At 40.3% G+C, this 18,185-nt stretch overlaps 2 protein-coding genes across 4 annotated transcripts; both read right to left on the bottom strand.

The window, feature by feature from the left end:
- Nucleotides 1-508: 508 nt before the first annotated feature.
- On the bottom strand, nt 509-5,693 carry stap2a (signal transducing adaptor family member 2a). The gene is made up of 11 exons (XM_044367922.1): nt 5,505-5,693; nt 4,575-4,646; nt 4,354-4,473; nt 4,215-4,271; nt 3,970-4,121; nt 3,744-3,875; nt 3,558-3,627; nt 2,341-2,443; nt 2,162-2,257; nt 1,952-2,080; nt 509-1,865 (listed from the first exon to the last, which is right to left on the bottom strand). The coding sequence occupies exons 1-11, from the start codon at nt 5,610-5,612 to the stop codon at nt 1,810-1,812; spliced, it is 1,095 nt and encodes a 364-aa protein (XP_044223857.1). The 5' UTR covers nt 5,613-5,693; the 3' UTR covers nt 509-1,809.
- Nucleotides 5,694-6,027: 334 nt separating this feature from the next.
- On the bottom strand, nt 6,028-16,727 carry LOC122993610 (endophilin-A2-like). Of its 3 annotated transcripts, none has more exons than XM_044367919.1 (9): nt 16,504-16,727; nt 13,057-13,125; nt 12,683-12,899; nt 11,845-11,978; nt 11,524-11,682; nt 10,451-10,554; nt 9,881-10,014; nt 9,670-9,726; nt 6,028-8,789 (listed from the first exon to the last, which is right to left on the bottom strand). In XM_044367919.1, exons 1-9 carry the CDS (start codon nt 16,546-16,548, stop codon nt 8,602-8,604), a joined length of 1,107 nt encoding a protein of 368 aa, XP_044223854.1. In that variant the 5' UTR covers nt 16,549-16,727; the 3' UTR covers nt 6,028-8,601. The 3 variants fall into 3 exon arrangements, with proteins under 3 accessions (XP_044223854.1, XP_044223855.1, XP_044223856.1); XM_044367920.1 differs by having other exon boundaries at nt 9,670-9,708; XM_044367921.1 differs by lacking the exon at nt 9,670-9,726 and having other exon boundaries at nt 16,504-16,726.
- Nucleotides 16,728-18,185: the final 1,458 nt, after the last annotated feature.

The following is an 18,185-nucleotide window of genomic DNA, read 5'->3' as shown; positions in this document are numbered from 1 at the left end:
TAATTGATCATTTGGAGATTAATTTCTGTCAATAGACTAGTCAACTAATTGTTGCTGCTTTAAGATCTGAAATCAACCACAAAGTTGTTGAGGAAAGCCCCCTAAAAATCTGTTTCATCACTAAATGAGCATAACTATTCTATTTAAATTATTTTTTTTAAAAATCACCTCATTAAAGGAGAGTAAATCTGATGATTTCCAATGTAAATATTTCCTTCATCCTGTAAGATCATGGAAGATGCCCTAAAGTGAATTCAAAAACTAAAAAAAGTGCTCCTTCTATGCTGAGTTGTAAAAGAATAGCTTGGACTTTTGTAAACTTTTGCACACTTCTTTTATTCTACTCATAATATTGATTTATTCCAACATTATCTAATTTCCTCATTCTCCTGTTACAGGAAATCAAGGTTTCAATCACTGACTTGCAGAGAGAGAGACTGTCACTTGGGGATGGGGAAGGACGTTTGAGAAAGCATGGGCAATCAGTTCACCACAAGGACAAATGACATCCATGCAAAACAATTTAATGCCCTCAATATCTAACAAACACTATTCTTTGATAGTGATCAAGTAGTCACAACACTTATTGTACAAACATACAAAGAACCGTTCATTGTAAGAAGACACTTTAAGTCAGTTGATCACAGCTTGCCACTAGTACTCAGACACTTCAAATAAATTAGTTGCCCATGAGAATAAATACTTATCATTGTTTAATCACTGTCAGATCTGTAATACTTTTGTCATCAAAGGAAGAGGTAGGGCAGAGGGTGTGATACAGCCAAAAGTCAAGGCCAGGTTCAGTCTGCAGCAGTAAAGGTTTGGTTTATCTCAAGTGTTTTGTTCGCGTGTTAATACTCAGACTGTGCTGATAAAGTTTCACATCAAATATGCTCAATCCCATTTAGTTGACATCCATTCCACTAGAGGGCACCCTTGCATATAAATACAGTAGATTGATTTTCTTGAAGAGGAACAGACATCACCTGGGGTTTTTAGGCAGGTCTGAGCACTGGTGAGCCATAGCACCATACAGTAGCACATACACAGTAGCAGAGAATAAGGAAACACTTGAAAATAAGCACTGACAGCACAGTAATGATTTAAACTGAGTCACAGCAGTGTCATTAAATCAACATTACATTAATGGTTGCTTATCAATCACTAATAGCACTCAGAGCAGCAGGTGGAGATTGTGCAATTTTCAGTTTGTGGTCTGTATTCAGATGATTTTTCCGTCATGTCACACGTAAAGAGGTGAATGAGGATATTGTCTGAGCTGAAACCTGACTGTGCTTGGCTTAATTTACTTTTGGAGTAGATCAAGTTTCAGTTCAGGTGTCAGGTCACAGTTTGACGCTCTGGTGTTGATCTTGGCAATCAGTGGTTTGTTTGCTCTCGGTCTCTGGTGTTGCAGCAGTAACACCAGCGGCACACAGACATGGGCTCAGAAAGGAAAACATCAGGCTCAGTAGGTGGTCTGGTATGTGTCGGTGCTTCTACGACAGGTTTTCAGCTGCCAGTCATATTGCAAAGCACTAGTGGATTGTTACCCAACCAAGGCAGGCAGGCAGCATGTGAGGTTATATGAATCTAATCCAGTGTTTACCAACCAGTCTTGCTCTTAAGGACATACACATCAAGACCAAAACTAATGAAAGTCGGAACATCCTGAAGCTCCCTATGAGAAGGTGGCGGTAATTTGTAGTCCCTTGTGTTCCACCTAGAAGGCACAGGATGAATACATAGCTGCGGTGAGAAGGGGTTTGGCACTGAAGATTGGCTGAGCTGCGACAGGAGGTTGATCCTTCACTCCTGACTGGCTCGTCTCTTCTCCAGCTTCATTTTGAGTTCCTCATTGAGTGCTGTGGAAGGACAGAAGAAAACTGAGGGTTGAAACAGAACTGTGAATAAATCAGCTATGACTACGGCAGGGGAAGTTGACACTCACTCTGTGCGAGAGGCGATGGGGAGAGAATGAGACGTCTCATTGGGTTGGTGGGCGAGGCCGGCACTGGTGAGGTCAGGATACGGCGATCTGGGGCGGGGGATCTGGACAGGGGGCTACTGCACCAACGATCTGCACCAGAATAAAAGCAGTGATCATTGTTGCTGCTTGTCTGTGTCTGTCCACAGTTGCTTTTACGTGAAAGAGGCTAACCTTGTTTTGGGGGCAGTGCAGGAGCCTTTGGCAGGGGGCTGGAAGGGGCAGTGTGGAGGATCCTCTCTCCATTTTCATCATTGGCAGAAACATATGCTGATGACACAAAATTACAAAAATTAAATTTAATTACTCTTACAACTCGAGAAGGAATTGTTTGAGCTGCAAAAGTGCCGCACTGATATTCTCTTCATAAGGCTCCTCCAGTAAGAAAGGTTGCAGAGTTCCTGCTGTCTTCTCAACCAGGGCATCGATGACCTCATGAAGTGTAGCACAGGGAATCTGCAGTGGCAAACAGAAACCTATTGTATTAAATGCCTCAAAGTTGTTGGTTTGTTAATGGATAAGGCTGGTGATTTTCTATATTTTTCTTATTGTCAACAGAAGAGCCAAGCCAACAATGAACTGATCCTAGAATTGATCCTTTGCTAGCTTGTGGTCCTACATATCATAACCTCTTGACTTTGTACTTAAGTTATTTACTATGTAGTAAAAAATCAAGATATGATTATGATATGTAGTGCCACGTGCTAGAAGAGAGAATTCCTGCACATTGTCCTGTTATTTGCAATAAACTTTATTGGAGATACAACATTTCAGTCCTTAGACATTCATAAGATAAAAGGAGGAGTTTTATAACCTGAGGCGCCAGATGGTTAGGTACACAGAACTACTCTCCGGAGACTGATAACATTGTCACTGTTAATAGTCTTTGGAGCCATTTCCAGAAAAAACTACCGTGCCCAAACTGTTTTAGGTAAAGGAACATTTAAGCAATGCAGCAGTGTGGCTCATTCTTTAGTGCAGTGTGGCTTTGGATACACACACAATACTAGTAAATAGGATCAATTCATTGTTGGTTTGGCTCTGCACATGAGATTTGTTGTCAATAAAAAAAATATAGACAATTACTAGCCTTATCCTTTAATGGTGTTTATACATAGCCAGAGACACTGATGATTGGTCTCATTGCAAAGTATTACTCACATGTAATTTTAATGTTCTGCATTTCTTTTTCAGTTAATGTTGTCTCTAAAACTCTTCAAAAAATACATCAGTGTACGAAGACAGCTATATTTGTTTCTGACAAGGTGACACTTGAGAAATGGCGTTATCTGACAACAGACAAGACAGAGAGCTGTTGTGAGATTTGCGGCATCAAATATTTGACTTCCCATTGAACAAATCTGTTATTATATATTATTCTATCTTTTTTCTAATATTTAATGCTTTTTCCCCCATAAAAAACACAATCATGAAATAGCATTACGATCTGTGAATCAACTGCATTAATTAGTCAGTTGCTGTGTATAAATAATTTAGACAGAACTTAATGATTCCATCTTATGAAATGTTAAACATGAAAAGTTTATCTGGAAGTATATTACGCACTTACTGGATTTTCTACATCAATGACATAACCACCTTGGTCCCTCTGAGTCACACGGTAATGTCTGAAAACTGATCTGGAGCAAAGATATGAAAAAGATATGAACAGGAAGCATGTGATGTTTGCATTAACCGTGGTGTCTGGCTGTGATATTTTGCAGCTGTGGTGTCCTGATGTTCAGCAGGTGTTTACCCGTTGAGGTCCTGTCGGGTGGTGACAGCCAGTGAGCATCCATCTCTGCCTGGACGGAGCAGCATGTTGCCACAGTCTGGGTGTCTCTCTAAAAGGACTTCAGCCTCTGTTCGGGACACCGGTCGAAAACACCTGCATGCCACACACACACAGACACACACATATTATTAATGTCAAATGCCAAATGGTATAGTTATGGCACATCTTCTCAACACAGAGAACTCACGGTGGGATTTCTCCAACTAAAGGAACGGAAAGAGGTGAAGGAGGAGCTCGTGTGGGAGTGCGAGTTCTCCGCCTGGACCTTTCTTTGTCCACCACCTCTTTCAGCATCTGCAGCTGACCCGGCAGCAACGTGAGACAAGATGGTACATTCAGCTATGATTGGACAGAGAGAATTTGTTATGAGACAACATATTACAGACAGGCTGGTACAGGAATATAGTAGGTGTGTAAAAGATGGATGTTTACATCTATGACAGAGTAGAGGAAACCCTTCCACAGCTCCCTTGATTCCAAGTTGGGTGCCTGGAAAAAAAGATCACACTTGAACTCCTTGCACAAAGAGTGTTAAATTTAATGTATGTGTGTGCATTTTGAGTGGCGTTACTGTTAGTTTGGTCTCTCCATCCTTCATGCGCAGAATGAGTCTGGCTGCCTCCAGGTTCCTGTCCCGGCTACAGTCATCCTTCAGGGACACAAACCCACTGAGGTCCAACTTTTCCACATACTGGAACACACACAGACACACACACACACACAAATTCTCGTGTTTCTGTGTCAACACAGAACAATGCATCTAAAATAGGATGTAAACGATCTGAAACTTACATGAGTGTCCTTGGCATTATTGAAAAAATACAAAGCATTCCCACACAGACAGGTCCATAGACGCTTGGATGCCTGTCACACACAGAAACAAAAAAACTATACATATGAGAAAATAGATACACTGCTGTGACAACAGCGGTGTTGCTTTTCCACATCTGTGTAATGGATATTTTCCCTTTTTATCTCATTTCCTGTCCCAAGAGATGGATAGTGGGTGAGCCGCAGATGCTGTCAATCTGTGACCATGGATCACTGCAATACCCTGCACCTGAGCCAGGCTCAGATTACATGTCTGTACTTCAATAAAATAAGCCTAATGGGAGAGGGTGCCCTGGGGGAGGGGATTCCCCTCCTTTCTGATCATGGTTACATATAAGTAAAAACGTGCAAAAGGATGCTTTGGCAATATTGTCAATTTCAGTTTGTTTAACTTTGTATTTGAGATATGGAAAATGCACTTCAGGGATCAGGCTATCAAATATGTCGATTTGTCTAAGTCAGCGATCAGTATTTCTCTGAAATATAAAAGATGGGTGGTGAAAATGTTTGGCAAACATATTATATGTGGCATAAATGTCTAGTTATTAAGATAAGGGACACAGCTACAAATCGTTCATGTGATTTAAATGACATGTAACATTAGGACAGCAGGGTATCCACCATTCATACGTCGCGACTCGTTCATAAATTGTTGCATGCTTTTCCTGTCATATTCTTGCAAAACCAGACCGAGGGGCATAACAAATCTGAGATCCACCATGTGAAAAATCCCTCAGCAGCGCCAGCGTACAGTCTCGCCTCGCCCATTCTAACACAATGAGGAAGTTGACAGCTCTCTGGGAATGGGAGATCAGCCGGCATACTGACCCAACACTATCCACAGCATTCATTCTAACAACATGGCACTTCATCTGCACCTGACGAGCCTACCTTTTCTTTCGGTCCTCGCGTCTCTAGGTAGCCTTCGTAATAGCAGGGCGGGAGCTGCGCTCGGGGTCCCCCCGGCCCAGAGCGCTGCCTGACGGGTGCAGCAGCCATGAGTGTCGCTGGCTGGGCATCGACCGAGGACAAAGGGGCGCCTAGTAATTCGGGGAGTGACACGCCTTCCCCTATGAGATAGTGCTGTGGCAATAATCCAACAGCTGGCTGGTGTATCCTGCTGTGTCTGGGGGGTCATGCAGATGGGTGGTTGGGCAGATTAAAAATCGGAGGGTTGGGGGATAAATGTCCAAGGTATATAGATGTTTATTGAGCAAAATGAGCAATTGTGCAAATGTCAAGAGACGAAATTAAGTAAGATTCAGGAAGGCTACATTAAGTCTGATGGAAAAAGAGAGAATCCTATGGCTCTATTATATTTTCTGCACTTCTGTACACACTTTACCACTAAATTGTTTCAATTTAATACCACTAGAGGCTGAGAAGTCATTCCCCATGAGAGACACACTGTGAGTCAAATTATTTAATATTTATTTGAAGAAGCGAATGAACAATGAGCATCCATTCCCCCTACAGTAACAAAAATATACAATACACAGAAGATTACACTTAGTAAAGAGGTAATCCATATATCCTAAAGATAATCCAGGATAATCCCACTTTTAGTCTCCCCACAGTCACAGTTACAAAAATGAGGCATTGCATAAGACAGAGGCTACAATAAAGATACATGCAAAGAAGTTACATTTTAAACACAGAAAATTATATTGAGTATACATAATAAAATAAAGCTTTATGGTCCGATAATACTTCATCAATATTGCAAAGTTGCCACTCTTAAGGGTATCTATGCAATACCAGCCATCACAGAATTTAGTGTTGCTATAAATGTCAACTGCAGAATTCAGACAACTATTTCAGCTGTGACACTAGCAGCACACAAAAATTGATCTTTGCCCTTTTTTCCACGACATTATTCATCATCAATATTATACAAGCTGCATAATAGCTCAACCTGAGCCCCCGACCTTCCTCCCCCCTCTCTAACTCTGGGCTTTTGATTTAGTGTAATGAGGCATGTAAACCCACACCTGAACCACGCAGTTATTACTCCACACAGCCGAACCCCCTGGCCCTATACATAAAATGAATAGCATAGGAGACATGCAAACATAACATTAAAAAGGCACATACTATGATAACAATGAGGAGATTATTCAAGGGATGGCGCAGGAGACTGAGCTCCAGAGGCACCATGGGATTGGGATGGGGCAGATAATGAGAAAGGGGGTAGGGGTACTGGGGCAGGTGGTGAATAAAGACTAGTGGGGGAGGGCATAATCCACTGCTGTGCGCCCTTCCTTGCTGAAAAGACCTGTCTGTTCCGCTCCCAGTTTAAATAGAGATGGGAGAGTTGAGTGGGGCGGGGAGGCGGTCTAACAAGGGGATCATGACAAGAGGAGAAAGTTGGCATTTTAAGTGAACAGCGCAAACCCTCACAGTTCATAGTCTGCTTGTAATAGGCTTAATTGAAACTGAAACCAGCCATTGTGTACAGACCTTCCTCATTATTAGTAAATTCTGTACACAATAGTTGTGGGATAGCGTTTTCTGTCAGGTCTGGTGCACAGTTTCAGCCTGAAAACCGAGGCAGGTACAAAAACACCCAATACACATCAGATTAATTTCCATGCTCCTAATTACAGGTTAAAATACTAAAGCCAAGCTTACCCGGCACTATGGAGGAAAACAAATCACAGACTGAAAATTCACTGAAAAACAGTTGGGTAAAAGCCCACAAAACATTGTGACACTGCCAGCAGTATCAATAGAGCCTGAGAAAATAGAGGAGCTGAAGCATGTGTGCTTATGGCTTTGGTGTTATGCTGTAAAATATTTGTGGTGGGGGTAGATCATGTTACATGGTTGTGAGTAGGAAGCTGCATGAATTGTTGCCATTTAATGACAAACTGCAGCCTCGTGCAATGTAGGAATTTATCAAACCTTTCTTTGGCATCAGCTATATGGAGACAAGAGTCTGGAGTGCAGTAATAAACACTGTAAAAGCTGTAGGCAAATTAAATAATTGACAACTTAACAACACTGATGTGTGAATGAAAGAACAGTTAAATGCAGCTGTCACTCAATGTAACCTGCTGACTGGCTCCAGTTAGTTTTGCAGCTTATATATACAGCACCAATCAAAAGTTTGGACACACCTTCCCAATCCCTTGAATGAGAAAGTGTGTCCAAACTTTTGTCTGGTACTGTATATATATGTATGTAATTGAAAAAAATTTAAACTATAACTTAAGACAAGCCACCCAACATAGATTTGGTAAGCGATAACAGAATGTACACGACAGTGTCATTTAAACCAACAACTAAGGATGATCTCCAGTACCACCAGATGGCAGTGGAGGATAGTCTCGAGCAGCAACAAATAGCAGCCATTCCTCCATGTTGACTCCAACGAGTCCATGATTACAACAGTACTAGAGCCTGAAGGCAACTGGGTGACAACTGGGAGTGTAGAAACACAGTGCTTAGAAGAATGCATGTGTATGCATGCATGTTTGTAGTACCAATATGAACAATACATAGAAAGGATGTGTTATCATGTGTTAATATACTGTGAATATAAAAAAAGGTTATGAATATAAGAAAGTAGTGCACTTCTTAGTGTTTGTGGATCAGATTGGATGTCATTACACATGTCATTCTTTCTACATCAGTCCTGGTAATGGAGGTGTAGTGTACAAAGTGCACAGGTGCATAGAGAATGATATAAAGACCCAGATTATGGTAAATGCACGCAAATATTACGCCATGATTTTTCTGACTAAACATCTCTTTGTCCTTTCTCTTTAAAATCCATTAAATCTTGACAGAATTTTAAAAAAAACAACCTTGTCCTCTTTACTCAAATAGCTCTGTGATACAAAAAATTATGTCCCTGTCTTGAGATGTTAACCTTTTAATTACAATAAAGAAGAGATATATTTTGATTATTGAGGGCTGATAATCCTCTGTCCTGCCCCTTTTCATCCTCTCCATCCTGCTGATCCCCTCTTGCCTCTTGTTGTTTTCAGTGTGACAGTGGCACAACCACTTCAACGTAGTTGTTGGGGAAGTATCCCGACTTGCCATGAAGTGATCCCTCAAACCAGTTCTCATCGATTCGATTGACCAAGGTGATGATGTCACCCTCGTGGAAGCCCAGCTCACCATCATTCTCTGGCTCAAAGTCATACAGGGCTTTACAGCATGGCTCACCTGCAGAAAAAAAGACACAGTAGAGAGATGCAAGGAGGGAGAAAGAACAAATAGTCATTTTGTGAAAATAATATTTGCAATTTCCCTTTAACAAGATTAGTACGTTCTCCTTTAAAATGGTTATTAAAGGCAGTTTGTCACCAGTATGTTTTCCAGTAGGACTACAGCACTCTGGAAAAGGCCATAAAAGTTATTAAAACAAGAAAGGTTTAGTCAACAGTGTGGTGAGAGAGAATCCTTCTGAAGCTCAAGATCAATGTACCGCCATGTTACATAGCATACATATTTTATTCCTTCCATAATAACCATGAGTTTAAACCCAAGACTTTTCTCATTTACCTTCTCTTGTGTTTGATTGAAGAGGGAGTGAGATTAGGAAAAGGTAGGACTCTAGGGGATGGTTAAGAATGTCAATTCAACCCCTGACTAAATCTGTGAAATAAACCATGTGTGATGTAGTTATTTTTCTTGAGGTTCAGAAGTTTCAGTCAGTCAGTAAAAAGGCTGTAGATGCATACGATTCAGCAAAACATTGACTTCTCTCTGACTGTGACAGCAAAACATTTTGCTAGCAAGACTTGATTAAAATAACACAGTCAGTCAAAACAAATATAGAGCGTGGTTTGCTGATGATTCTATGTCTCTGCAGCCTTGGTCAGACAGAGTAATATTCACACTCTGACAAGCCCCGTCTTGTTCTGGGAGCCTGACAGACTGGACACAGTGGACCCAACGACACCATCCAACAATGTTAGTTAAATACTTGCAATACATGCAGACACCTCTCTGCCTCACAAATGTACAACAAATCGAGAGAGGGGGCAATCAGTGAGTTGGTCTAGTTCTGTGTAAGTGACACGTCTTCATCTGTCTCACTCACGCGATCTGCTCCTGATCGAGGTTCTTTGGAAGGATGGACCTGGATAATGTGCTGGGGCTGGTTAATGTCGCAGAAGGAAAGACACGTCAGTCGTAAGAATGAGATTCACTTGTACACATGCCTTCTTTGGAGTAGGTCTTTCACATGTAAACACACACAGACGTTCAAGCTCATTCACACAAGTATCACAGAATTTACAAAGTAAGTTTACCAGCAGAGTAAGCTGGAGGGCTTGAAGCAGCTGGTGAGTATGCCCCGTTGGAGTGCTGTGTGTCTCCAAAGTCAAAGGATGGTCTGGGTTTGGGTGTGTATTCTCGCTTTGGTTGGGACTGAGCGTCATTCACCCTGCATGAAATCAGAAGAAAAAACATCACCTGTCTGCACTCACAAGTAAGGGAGGCACCAATATAGATATGGGCAGGTTAAAGAAACATTAAATCAATTTCTTGTGTGCTTTCATACGATTACTACAACTAATTGTCATAACACAAGGAAAATCTGTTATGATATTCTGAAATAAAACTGACATTTTATCTCTCTAATGTAGGAAAAACAAATTATATCAAAATGATCTGTTTAATAAACCACAGGTAATGATCTTAATATGTATTCACTAAAAATAAGTGATATATTCTCAGAATCAGCTGATACTTTACATTCACTATTTATAAATAGCTGGGTAAAAGATGGTACTGCTGAATCATCCTGTGTCATGAGCCAGAGGACACAGCCTCAACATACAAAAGGCATGCCAAGCTCCACAAATAGTCACGTTGCTGACCTTTCTCTCAGTTTGTCAGAAAGCTCCTCCAGGATCTGCGAGGCCTGTCTGTGGTACTGCAGCAGAGACTCCACAAAAGAAGACAACTGACTCACCTGCTCCACCTACACACAAAAAAAAATTATTTTAGAATGAGACAAAACACAGAAACAGCATTGGGCCGTTTTACAAGCAGACTGTTTGCATTCCTTAATGGTGCTGTCTCTCATCATTCCCCATTTGTTCAACATTACGACACCATTGTTCATTGTAATAGCTTCACTCAAAAAGCCCAGAAACACCTCATTATGACAGCTATGAGAACAGTATACACTAAACAAAACAGGTCTGACAAGCTCATAATGTAGCAAGTCACTGTGGGAAAAGAAAACAAAAACACAAAGCATATCACCTGTCACATACTGTCCTTAAAGACACAGACATTTGGCTTGTTGGCTGAGAAGCTGAGAGCAGAATATACTTGCAAAGCATGTAGTCAGAGATACCAGCCAAACTATAGATACATATACTGCTATGATGTTGTTTATCTAGTGTCAGTGTTTTTACCTTCATCTTCAGTTTGCTTTTTGCAATTTAAACTAGGGCTGGGTGATATGACCAAAATCTCGTATCCAGATGTATGTCATCTCATATTCCGATAACGATACCTATCCCAATAGAGCACATTTTAATTCAATGGATAAATAGTTGGTCTGTGCCAATTTTAGATGATTTTATCAGACATAAACACATTTTAAGTCCAATTCGACACTTTGAAAATGGTGACATTACCTCTAAACCTCTAAAAAAAAAAACATCAAATGTTTGCTCCAAGATATTTGCATGAATTTGTTCGCTTGCAGTGAAGTCAGAAATGATGGATTCTGAGAAATCAAAGATAATCTGAAATAACAGTATGGTTTGTCTCTTTGAAAATATTGTTCAATATGTATGCTGCCGTCTGTTTTTTTTTTTCACTTTGTAGTGAAGGACAGCCTCACTAGCACTACTGTAGATGCAACTTTTATGTTTACATAATTTTGGCAGAAGTTCCTCAATCAAACTGAATCAAGTTTAGTCTACTGGATACTCACATCTGTTTCCAGGAGGTTGTGCATGGAGCTCTCGGACAGCTCTTTGGACTCGTGGAACTTCTCCAGGGCCTGTCGGATCTCTTCATCTTGGATTTTACCCTGACGTTTCTTTTTATAATCGTAGTCCAGGCGGCGGCCCTCCAGCTTCTTCAGGTGGTGCTGAAGTATGAAAGTGTTGAGATTAGAAAGATGAAAATCAAAGTATTTTCACTTATCTATAGTCATTTGCTGCTGGTCTAATTCATACATTTGCATTTTATTCAAATTTTTTTGTCTCTAGACTTCAAATACTTTTTCATCATACTATTGCAGCTGACCTACCTGAATGTCTTTGATATCTTTGTCAGCAACTGCCTGCAGTGGGTCAATAAAGTTCTGCTTCACATCAATATCCAGAGAGTCCTTGACCTCGGCCATCCTCTTCATTGACTCTCCTATGTCTGTTAGAGCCCCTCCTACAGTCCACAGACACAAACACAAAATAACAACATTAGGGAGTGTTGGACATAGTAAAGCATTTAATCATAATCATTGTTGTATAATGAAGATGAACTTATAGCCCCTTTTATATAGCCTGTTTGAAGTGGGAATGTTGTGCTGTTATTCTGCCACGCCATTCTGTATAAAACATACAAACATGCAATGGGGGGGAATTGTTGTTCCGCCGTTAGGCCGGCAGCAGAGGTAGTCACAGAGCCGAGTCGACAGGAAGGCGACCTCTGTGTAGAAGAGACAGCTGGCATGGTGGGACAGGGGTGTAACGTTTTGATGATGTGTTACGTGTGTGACCCGATGTTGTTTACCATTCACAGCAATGCTACTTGTGTTTGAAGAGTGGTATAAATGTGCACGGCTAGCAAAAGCACCTCAACACTCAGTTCATCCACCATTATTGTTTAGAAAGCAACGCTGCTGCCCGACGGGTATGTTATACGTCACACTACACACTGACGCTGTTAAGTTACATGTCAAGTTATCTAAAAATCACACACTGGGGCAGCATTATGCCTGCTCTGTTTGGTTCAGTGTAAAAGAGCAGAGCGAGCATAATGAGGGGTGTACTTTAAAGCAGTATTGTGGGATCTCTGTTTAAAACAGCTTAATAAAAAAATGCAAGTAGGTACACAGTCTGAGAAAATCATAGGTCCATTGTTCTTACCAAAGTTAGTGTCCTCGCCCATGTCCCGTCCATACTTAGTCATGCACTCCCCTAGGAGGCCCTCAGGCTGGGGGTAGCCTGGACTGTTCACCTGCCCACGGATTTTGGACACCGTGTTGAGCATAGTCAGCTTGGCTCTCGTCGCTGGGTTGGGCTGGAGGTACTCTGATGTTTTGTTGATGATTTCCACCACTGCTTTGCTGGTGATATCTGCTCTCTGGTGGCACAAGTTAAGAGAGAGACAGCTTGTATGCCTTTGAGAATGATCATGTGAGTGAAAAAAACTTGGGGGGCAGAATTTCCCAGTACAATATATGAACACAGCGTTACTCTACACATGAACTATTGGTATTGTCTTAAAATTTGTGAGGTACCCGCTCAAGGTCCTTGAAGTCTTCATCGAGTTTGGTTCCCTCAGCACCTCCAACCTTCTCACTCACCAGCTGTGAACACAGAGCAAACAGAGCAATGAACTCAGCATATTCAAAGGTAACTCATGGAGGGAAACTTATAGCTTTTTGTATATTGTGAAAATGTTTATTGATATTATTTGTGAATATTTTATCAACCCTCTTCTCTTTTCCAGTTATGCACCTCCAGGGGGAGGTGAACAAAAGAACAGAACTGCTAGAGCTGATAGGGGGATCAGAGGACTGCTCAAAAACACTTCAGCAGGGCAGGAACCTGTTTGTCAAAGGGGCTTGATGCAGAATTTCAAAACCACCATGTTGTCTGTTTCCAAACTTTACTGGATGTATAACATCTTCCACCATTTTTTGCAGGCCAGGCTAACACAGTTCTATTATTCTAATACATGTCCATGTTTTCCATCAGTGGAAGAACCTCCTCAAGTCTGTGTGAGGGAATGAGTGCTGCAAACAGGACTTTACTTTCTACTGAGAGCCTTTGTTCCATACAAATTTTTTCCCCCCGTTTCCATCAGGTCAGCACACACATTACAGTTTTCTTAACTACAACCACATCCATGGATACTTTTACTAAACACACATGCTAACTTCATCTTGCTCTCACTCACTCACACATGGCCCATACATTCTTCATTTCTCATCCAGAGCAACAAGCGCTGAAATCCTGTCCAGTTGGCAGGCAGGCCGAACAGACACTCATTGTGCGCGCTCTCATTTGCTTAAACTCGGTGCAGCTGTCAGCATCACACACTGCACATAAGACTCTATGACCAGATGGGTCAACCACTCTCTCTAGTTTATATAATACACAGGCTTGGAAAAGTTCTTCTGTGTGGAGCCCTCAGTTGCTCTGAAAATGCTATAAGGACAGACTGCCAACTGTTGGTTCATGGGATATAATTCAGCTCCACACATTCCCTAATTATGAAGTCAGTGTACAGCATTTTAATTGCAATTAATGAATCTCTCGGAACCAGATATGAAGTTGTGCCATCTAGATGTGTGAAATCCACACACAGGCACACATTCAGCACCCCATCTGGTTTCATAATTGCTAGCACAAGTTTTTGTCCACCATGACTAATTAACCTGCCCATCACTGTCAGACTAGGACTTGTAATCTATCTGGAAGAACTTGAGTTTTAGTTGTAATATAACATTTAGCTGTATGTTATTTTTTAGCTTTTGTTACTTAAAATTGTTGAACGCTAAATCTAAATGAGTAAAATAGAGAATTAGTTTAAAAAACAGATTAATAAACAGATTTGGTATGGGATTCAGATTTGGTAAGAAGTTGTTGTGATGGTTGAGATTACGGTCTCACCTTTGTAGAAGACCAGAAGAAGAACATCTGGGTTTAATTTTATTGAGCATTGAATAAAATTAGATATACAACATGGTTTTGACAAAAACAAAACAGCAGGTGCACAGTGATAAACCTAATATGCATAGTGTCAGCTATAAAAGTGTGATTAACAACTTGGCAGACTTCAATTATTCTGTTCAATCATTAATTGTAACAAGTATTTTTATAGCGTATGACGTGGACCTTGTTAAGCAACTAATTAAATGACAGATTATCCTCCTGAACCCTGGTGTCTTTCTTTTCACAACTTGAATGCCAAGATGCAAAACTTGTTGAAGCCTTTTGAAGATGGAAATGGTCAGACCCACTGCACTGTTGTTTTAGCGCAGCTTAAGTTTTGCAAAGGTTTATATAGAACATAAAACAATGTCAAATCTATTCTTACTGGATTTCTGAACTGGAAACTGGTTTGGGCAGAGTATTCACATAACTAGGATTCCATTACCCACAATGCGGTACACACCCACTGAGCTAGGACCTGTCACTGCCATGTTACATGTTGTTGGGCCAAAGCAAAGACCTGCTGCAAAGCAGGTGTCATCAAAACATAGGCCACCAGTTTTGCAAGCCACATTTTTGAGCTTCATGTTTGTGGTGGCGGGTTTAACTTCTAACGACCTCAAGAGCCAACAGTTAAATCTTTCTCCGGAGAGGGATATGTGCTACTAGTAATTTGGAAGCACAAGAAAGACATGGTTCAATAAATCCAAGAGTTTCAAAAGTAACCAATGCAGAGTTGTGATGGTCATGCACTACGATTACTGCGAATGTCTGTGAACAACATGGCAGTCAGACATTTGACTGACATGGCATTAGGTGATTTCCATTTACTTAAATATTTGAGCTGATTATATAACACCCCCATCAGTGCCATCACTTGTTGACATGCACCAGCTGTCAACATTGAACTGAAATATGCACTTTCTCTCTAAATGCACTGTAATGCTAACTGTTCATTTGTTTTGGGTTTTTTCTCTTGGGATTATATGTTTTACCATTTTTTAAAGGGGATTTTTATATACATTTACTCTTTATCCTTTCTGTTGTTGTTGCACTGCTGTGTGGGCTGGGAGGAACAGCATTTTGTTTTGTTTTTTGTGTATGCAAGTACACAAGACAATGACAAACTATATGTTATATATCTAGCTAAATTAAGATCCTCATAGGTCAGCTCAGTTCAAAACATCATAGAGAATCATGGCTGATAAGATTGCGACATTCGTCTGAATTGCCAAACATGTGTTGTCTGATTGAAACTGTGGTGTCACCACAAAATATTAGCCAATTTGTGACAAGTGTTTTGAAAACATTGTGAAATCCACCACGCTAGAGATGACCGATATCCAACTTCACGTCAGCACACTGGTGGCCACTACCATTGACTGCTGCTCTGTTTAATATAAAAACAATACACAACGAAACCAAACACCAATCATCACATACTGTACACCAACTCAATCAAACCAGAAACTCAACATTTAGATATTTGACTTGTGTGAGTCAGCAGCAACAGAAATATCTAGCAGGTTTGGCGTTAATATTGTACCTTAGCGTCACCGAAATGTATTGAATATTCAGGAATACAAGCTACGGAGGCTAGTTGGATAAACACTTGCAAACTGCACTGCAAACTCACGATATGTAACCTACTGACTAAGCTAACTTAATTCAGGTAATGCAAGTGCTTAAATATATAACGTGAGGGCAAAAAACTATTGTGGATGCAAACGGTAAACAGCCATGTTTAACGTTATCAGCTTGTGAACTCTGGATTAACGTTAGCGTTAAAGGCTAATTTAACGTCAAGGGTTACCGTCGACGTTACCTGTAAACGACAACACAATTGACAGTTACCAAAAGTTTAACAACTTGTCGTACTTTTCAACAAGTTTACGCGTTTCATACGGTGTTTATCCAGGAAATGTGTTTTGTCGTTATCCGTCACGTAACGATAGTGTTAACTTTAGCTAGCTAGCCAAGCTATCGGCTAATGTATTTTTTTTTTTAAAAAAAAGTCGCGCGTTTACCTGACTTGCTTTGTAAAATTGCTTCTTAAATCCAGCGACGGACATCTTGCACCGTCTCTGTTGCCACCTGGACCTCGAAAAATATGTGTTTAAAATTAGTTGCTGTGAGTTTGTGGTTAGCACAAACACCAGCCGACCAACACGTCTACAAACTTTGCACCGTGGATGTGGAACTTGCTAGGCAACCACAATTTCCTGGCACCAGTTTCATGTGGGAGGCTCCATCCTGGTGGATAAAGTGGGTCAAGGCGCGCGCACACACACACACACGCACACACACACAAATCATGCATCCAAACATCCGTTCTCTGCAAACTCTCTCTGCAGACACAATGAATAAATTGCTGACTTTGACTTACGCAGAGAAAGACATCCATTAACCCCATAACATTAGCCTATATAAACTATACACTATCCGAGGTAAAGACAAACTTTCTCGCTCAACTTTAAATGTCTTATTTTGTTCGACCCAACCAGTCCAAAGCCCAAACATATTAAATTAATCCGATCAAAGATGAAGGAGACACTTATAGTCCGTTCAAATCTTTAATCCTGATCACCCAAGTGTGGATTTGATTAAAGTAAGATTTTAAATAAGGAATAAGAGTCCTATTGGCATTTCTTGAAAAAATGAATAAAAATCTTCTAAGATGTTTAACATGTAAGATCCAATAGGAAAAAAAAACAGATTTCCAATAAGACTGTGAATTTCCTACATGAACCAAACATTTTTTCTTATAAAGGGGATAAAAAGTCTGAGGGATTTTATTTTATCCAATAGAAAAAAACAGATCTCTCCTATGGGACTTTTTGACTGGGGTTTATGATACAAAATGGAGAAAAGAGGCAAATCCTCATACATGAGACACTGCAACCGGAGAATGGTTGGAGTTTTTGATTGATAAATGACTGATTAATGATTCCTTGATCGAAATCGTTTATTTTCTGTCAATTGACTAATCTATTAAATGACTGTAAATTACTTTTGCAGCTGAAAGTTAATGCAAAAAGGAATAAAGTATGCACGGAACATGAATGCTTGTCTTTGATCAACATTAAATTGATATCAGATCAGTGATTTTAGAGACACTGAATAAAGGTTTTTCTCGCCATAATCATTCCTCCTGTTCATACTGACCATTAGAAGATTCCTTCGTAATGCCCTTACAATGTAAGTGATGGGCGATTAAATCCACAAGCCTCCTTCTGTGTAAAAATGTATTTAAAAGTTTATCTGAAGCTAATATGAAGTTCCTCTTTTTGTTACTATACTTCCACCACAGCTCAACAAGGAAACACTATCAGAGGAAACACAAAGAGAATTTTATGCTAAAAAGAAATGTGTCAGATATCCACTTGATATGACTAACTCAGACTGCTGGAGCCTCATATAAGCTTCAGATCAACTTTTAAATGTGTTTTTGCATCAAAGAATGACTCAGATTTGTGGATTTTGTCCTCTATCACTTAAATTGAAAGCACATTTGAAGGGGATCTTTTAATAGCCAGCATGAACAGGAGGAATGATTACAGCGAAGAAAATCTCTTTCACCTGACTGTTGTTTCAAAACAGACATGGAAATTGTGAACCTATCCTTTAAGACTCTGACTAGTCAACAATATGCAGACACATTATTTATTACATATCAATATGAAAGTCAAATTCAAGTTAAATAAGACAC

The sequence above is a fragment of the Thunnus albacares genome, chromosome 12 (assembly GCF_914725855.1).
Source record: "Thunnus albacares chromosome 12, fThuAlb1.1, whole genome shotgun sequence".
NCBI classification, from domain to species: Eukaryota; Metazoa; Chordata; class Actinopteri; order Scombriformes; family Scombridae; genus Thunnus; species Thunnus albacares.
Note: the sequence above shows the minus strand (reverse complement) of the source record. Positions and strands in the feature narration are given on the sequence as shown.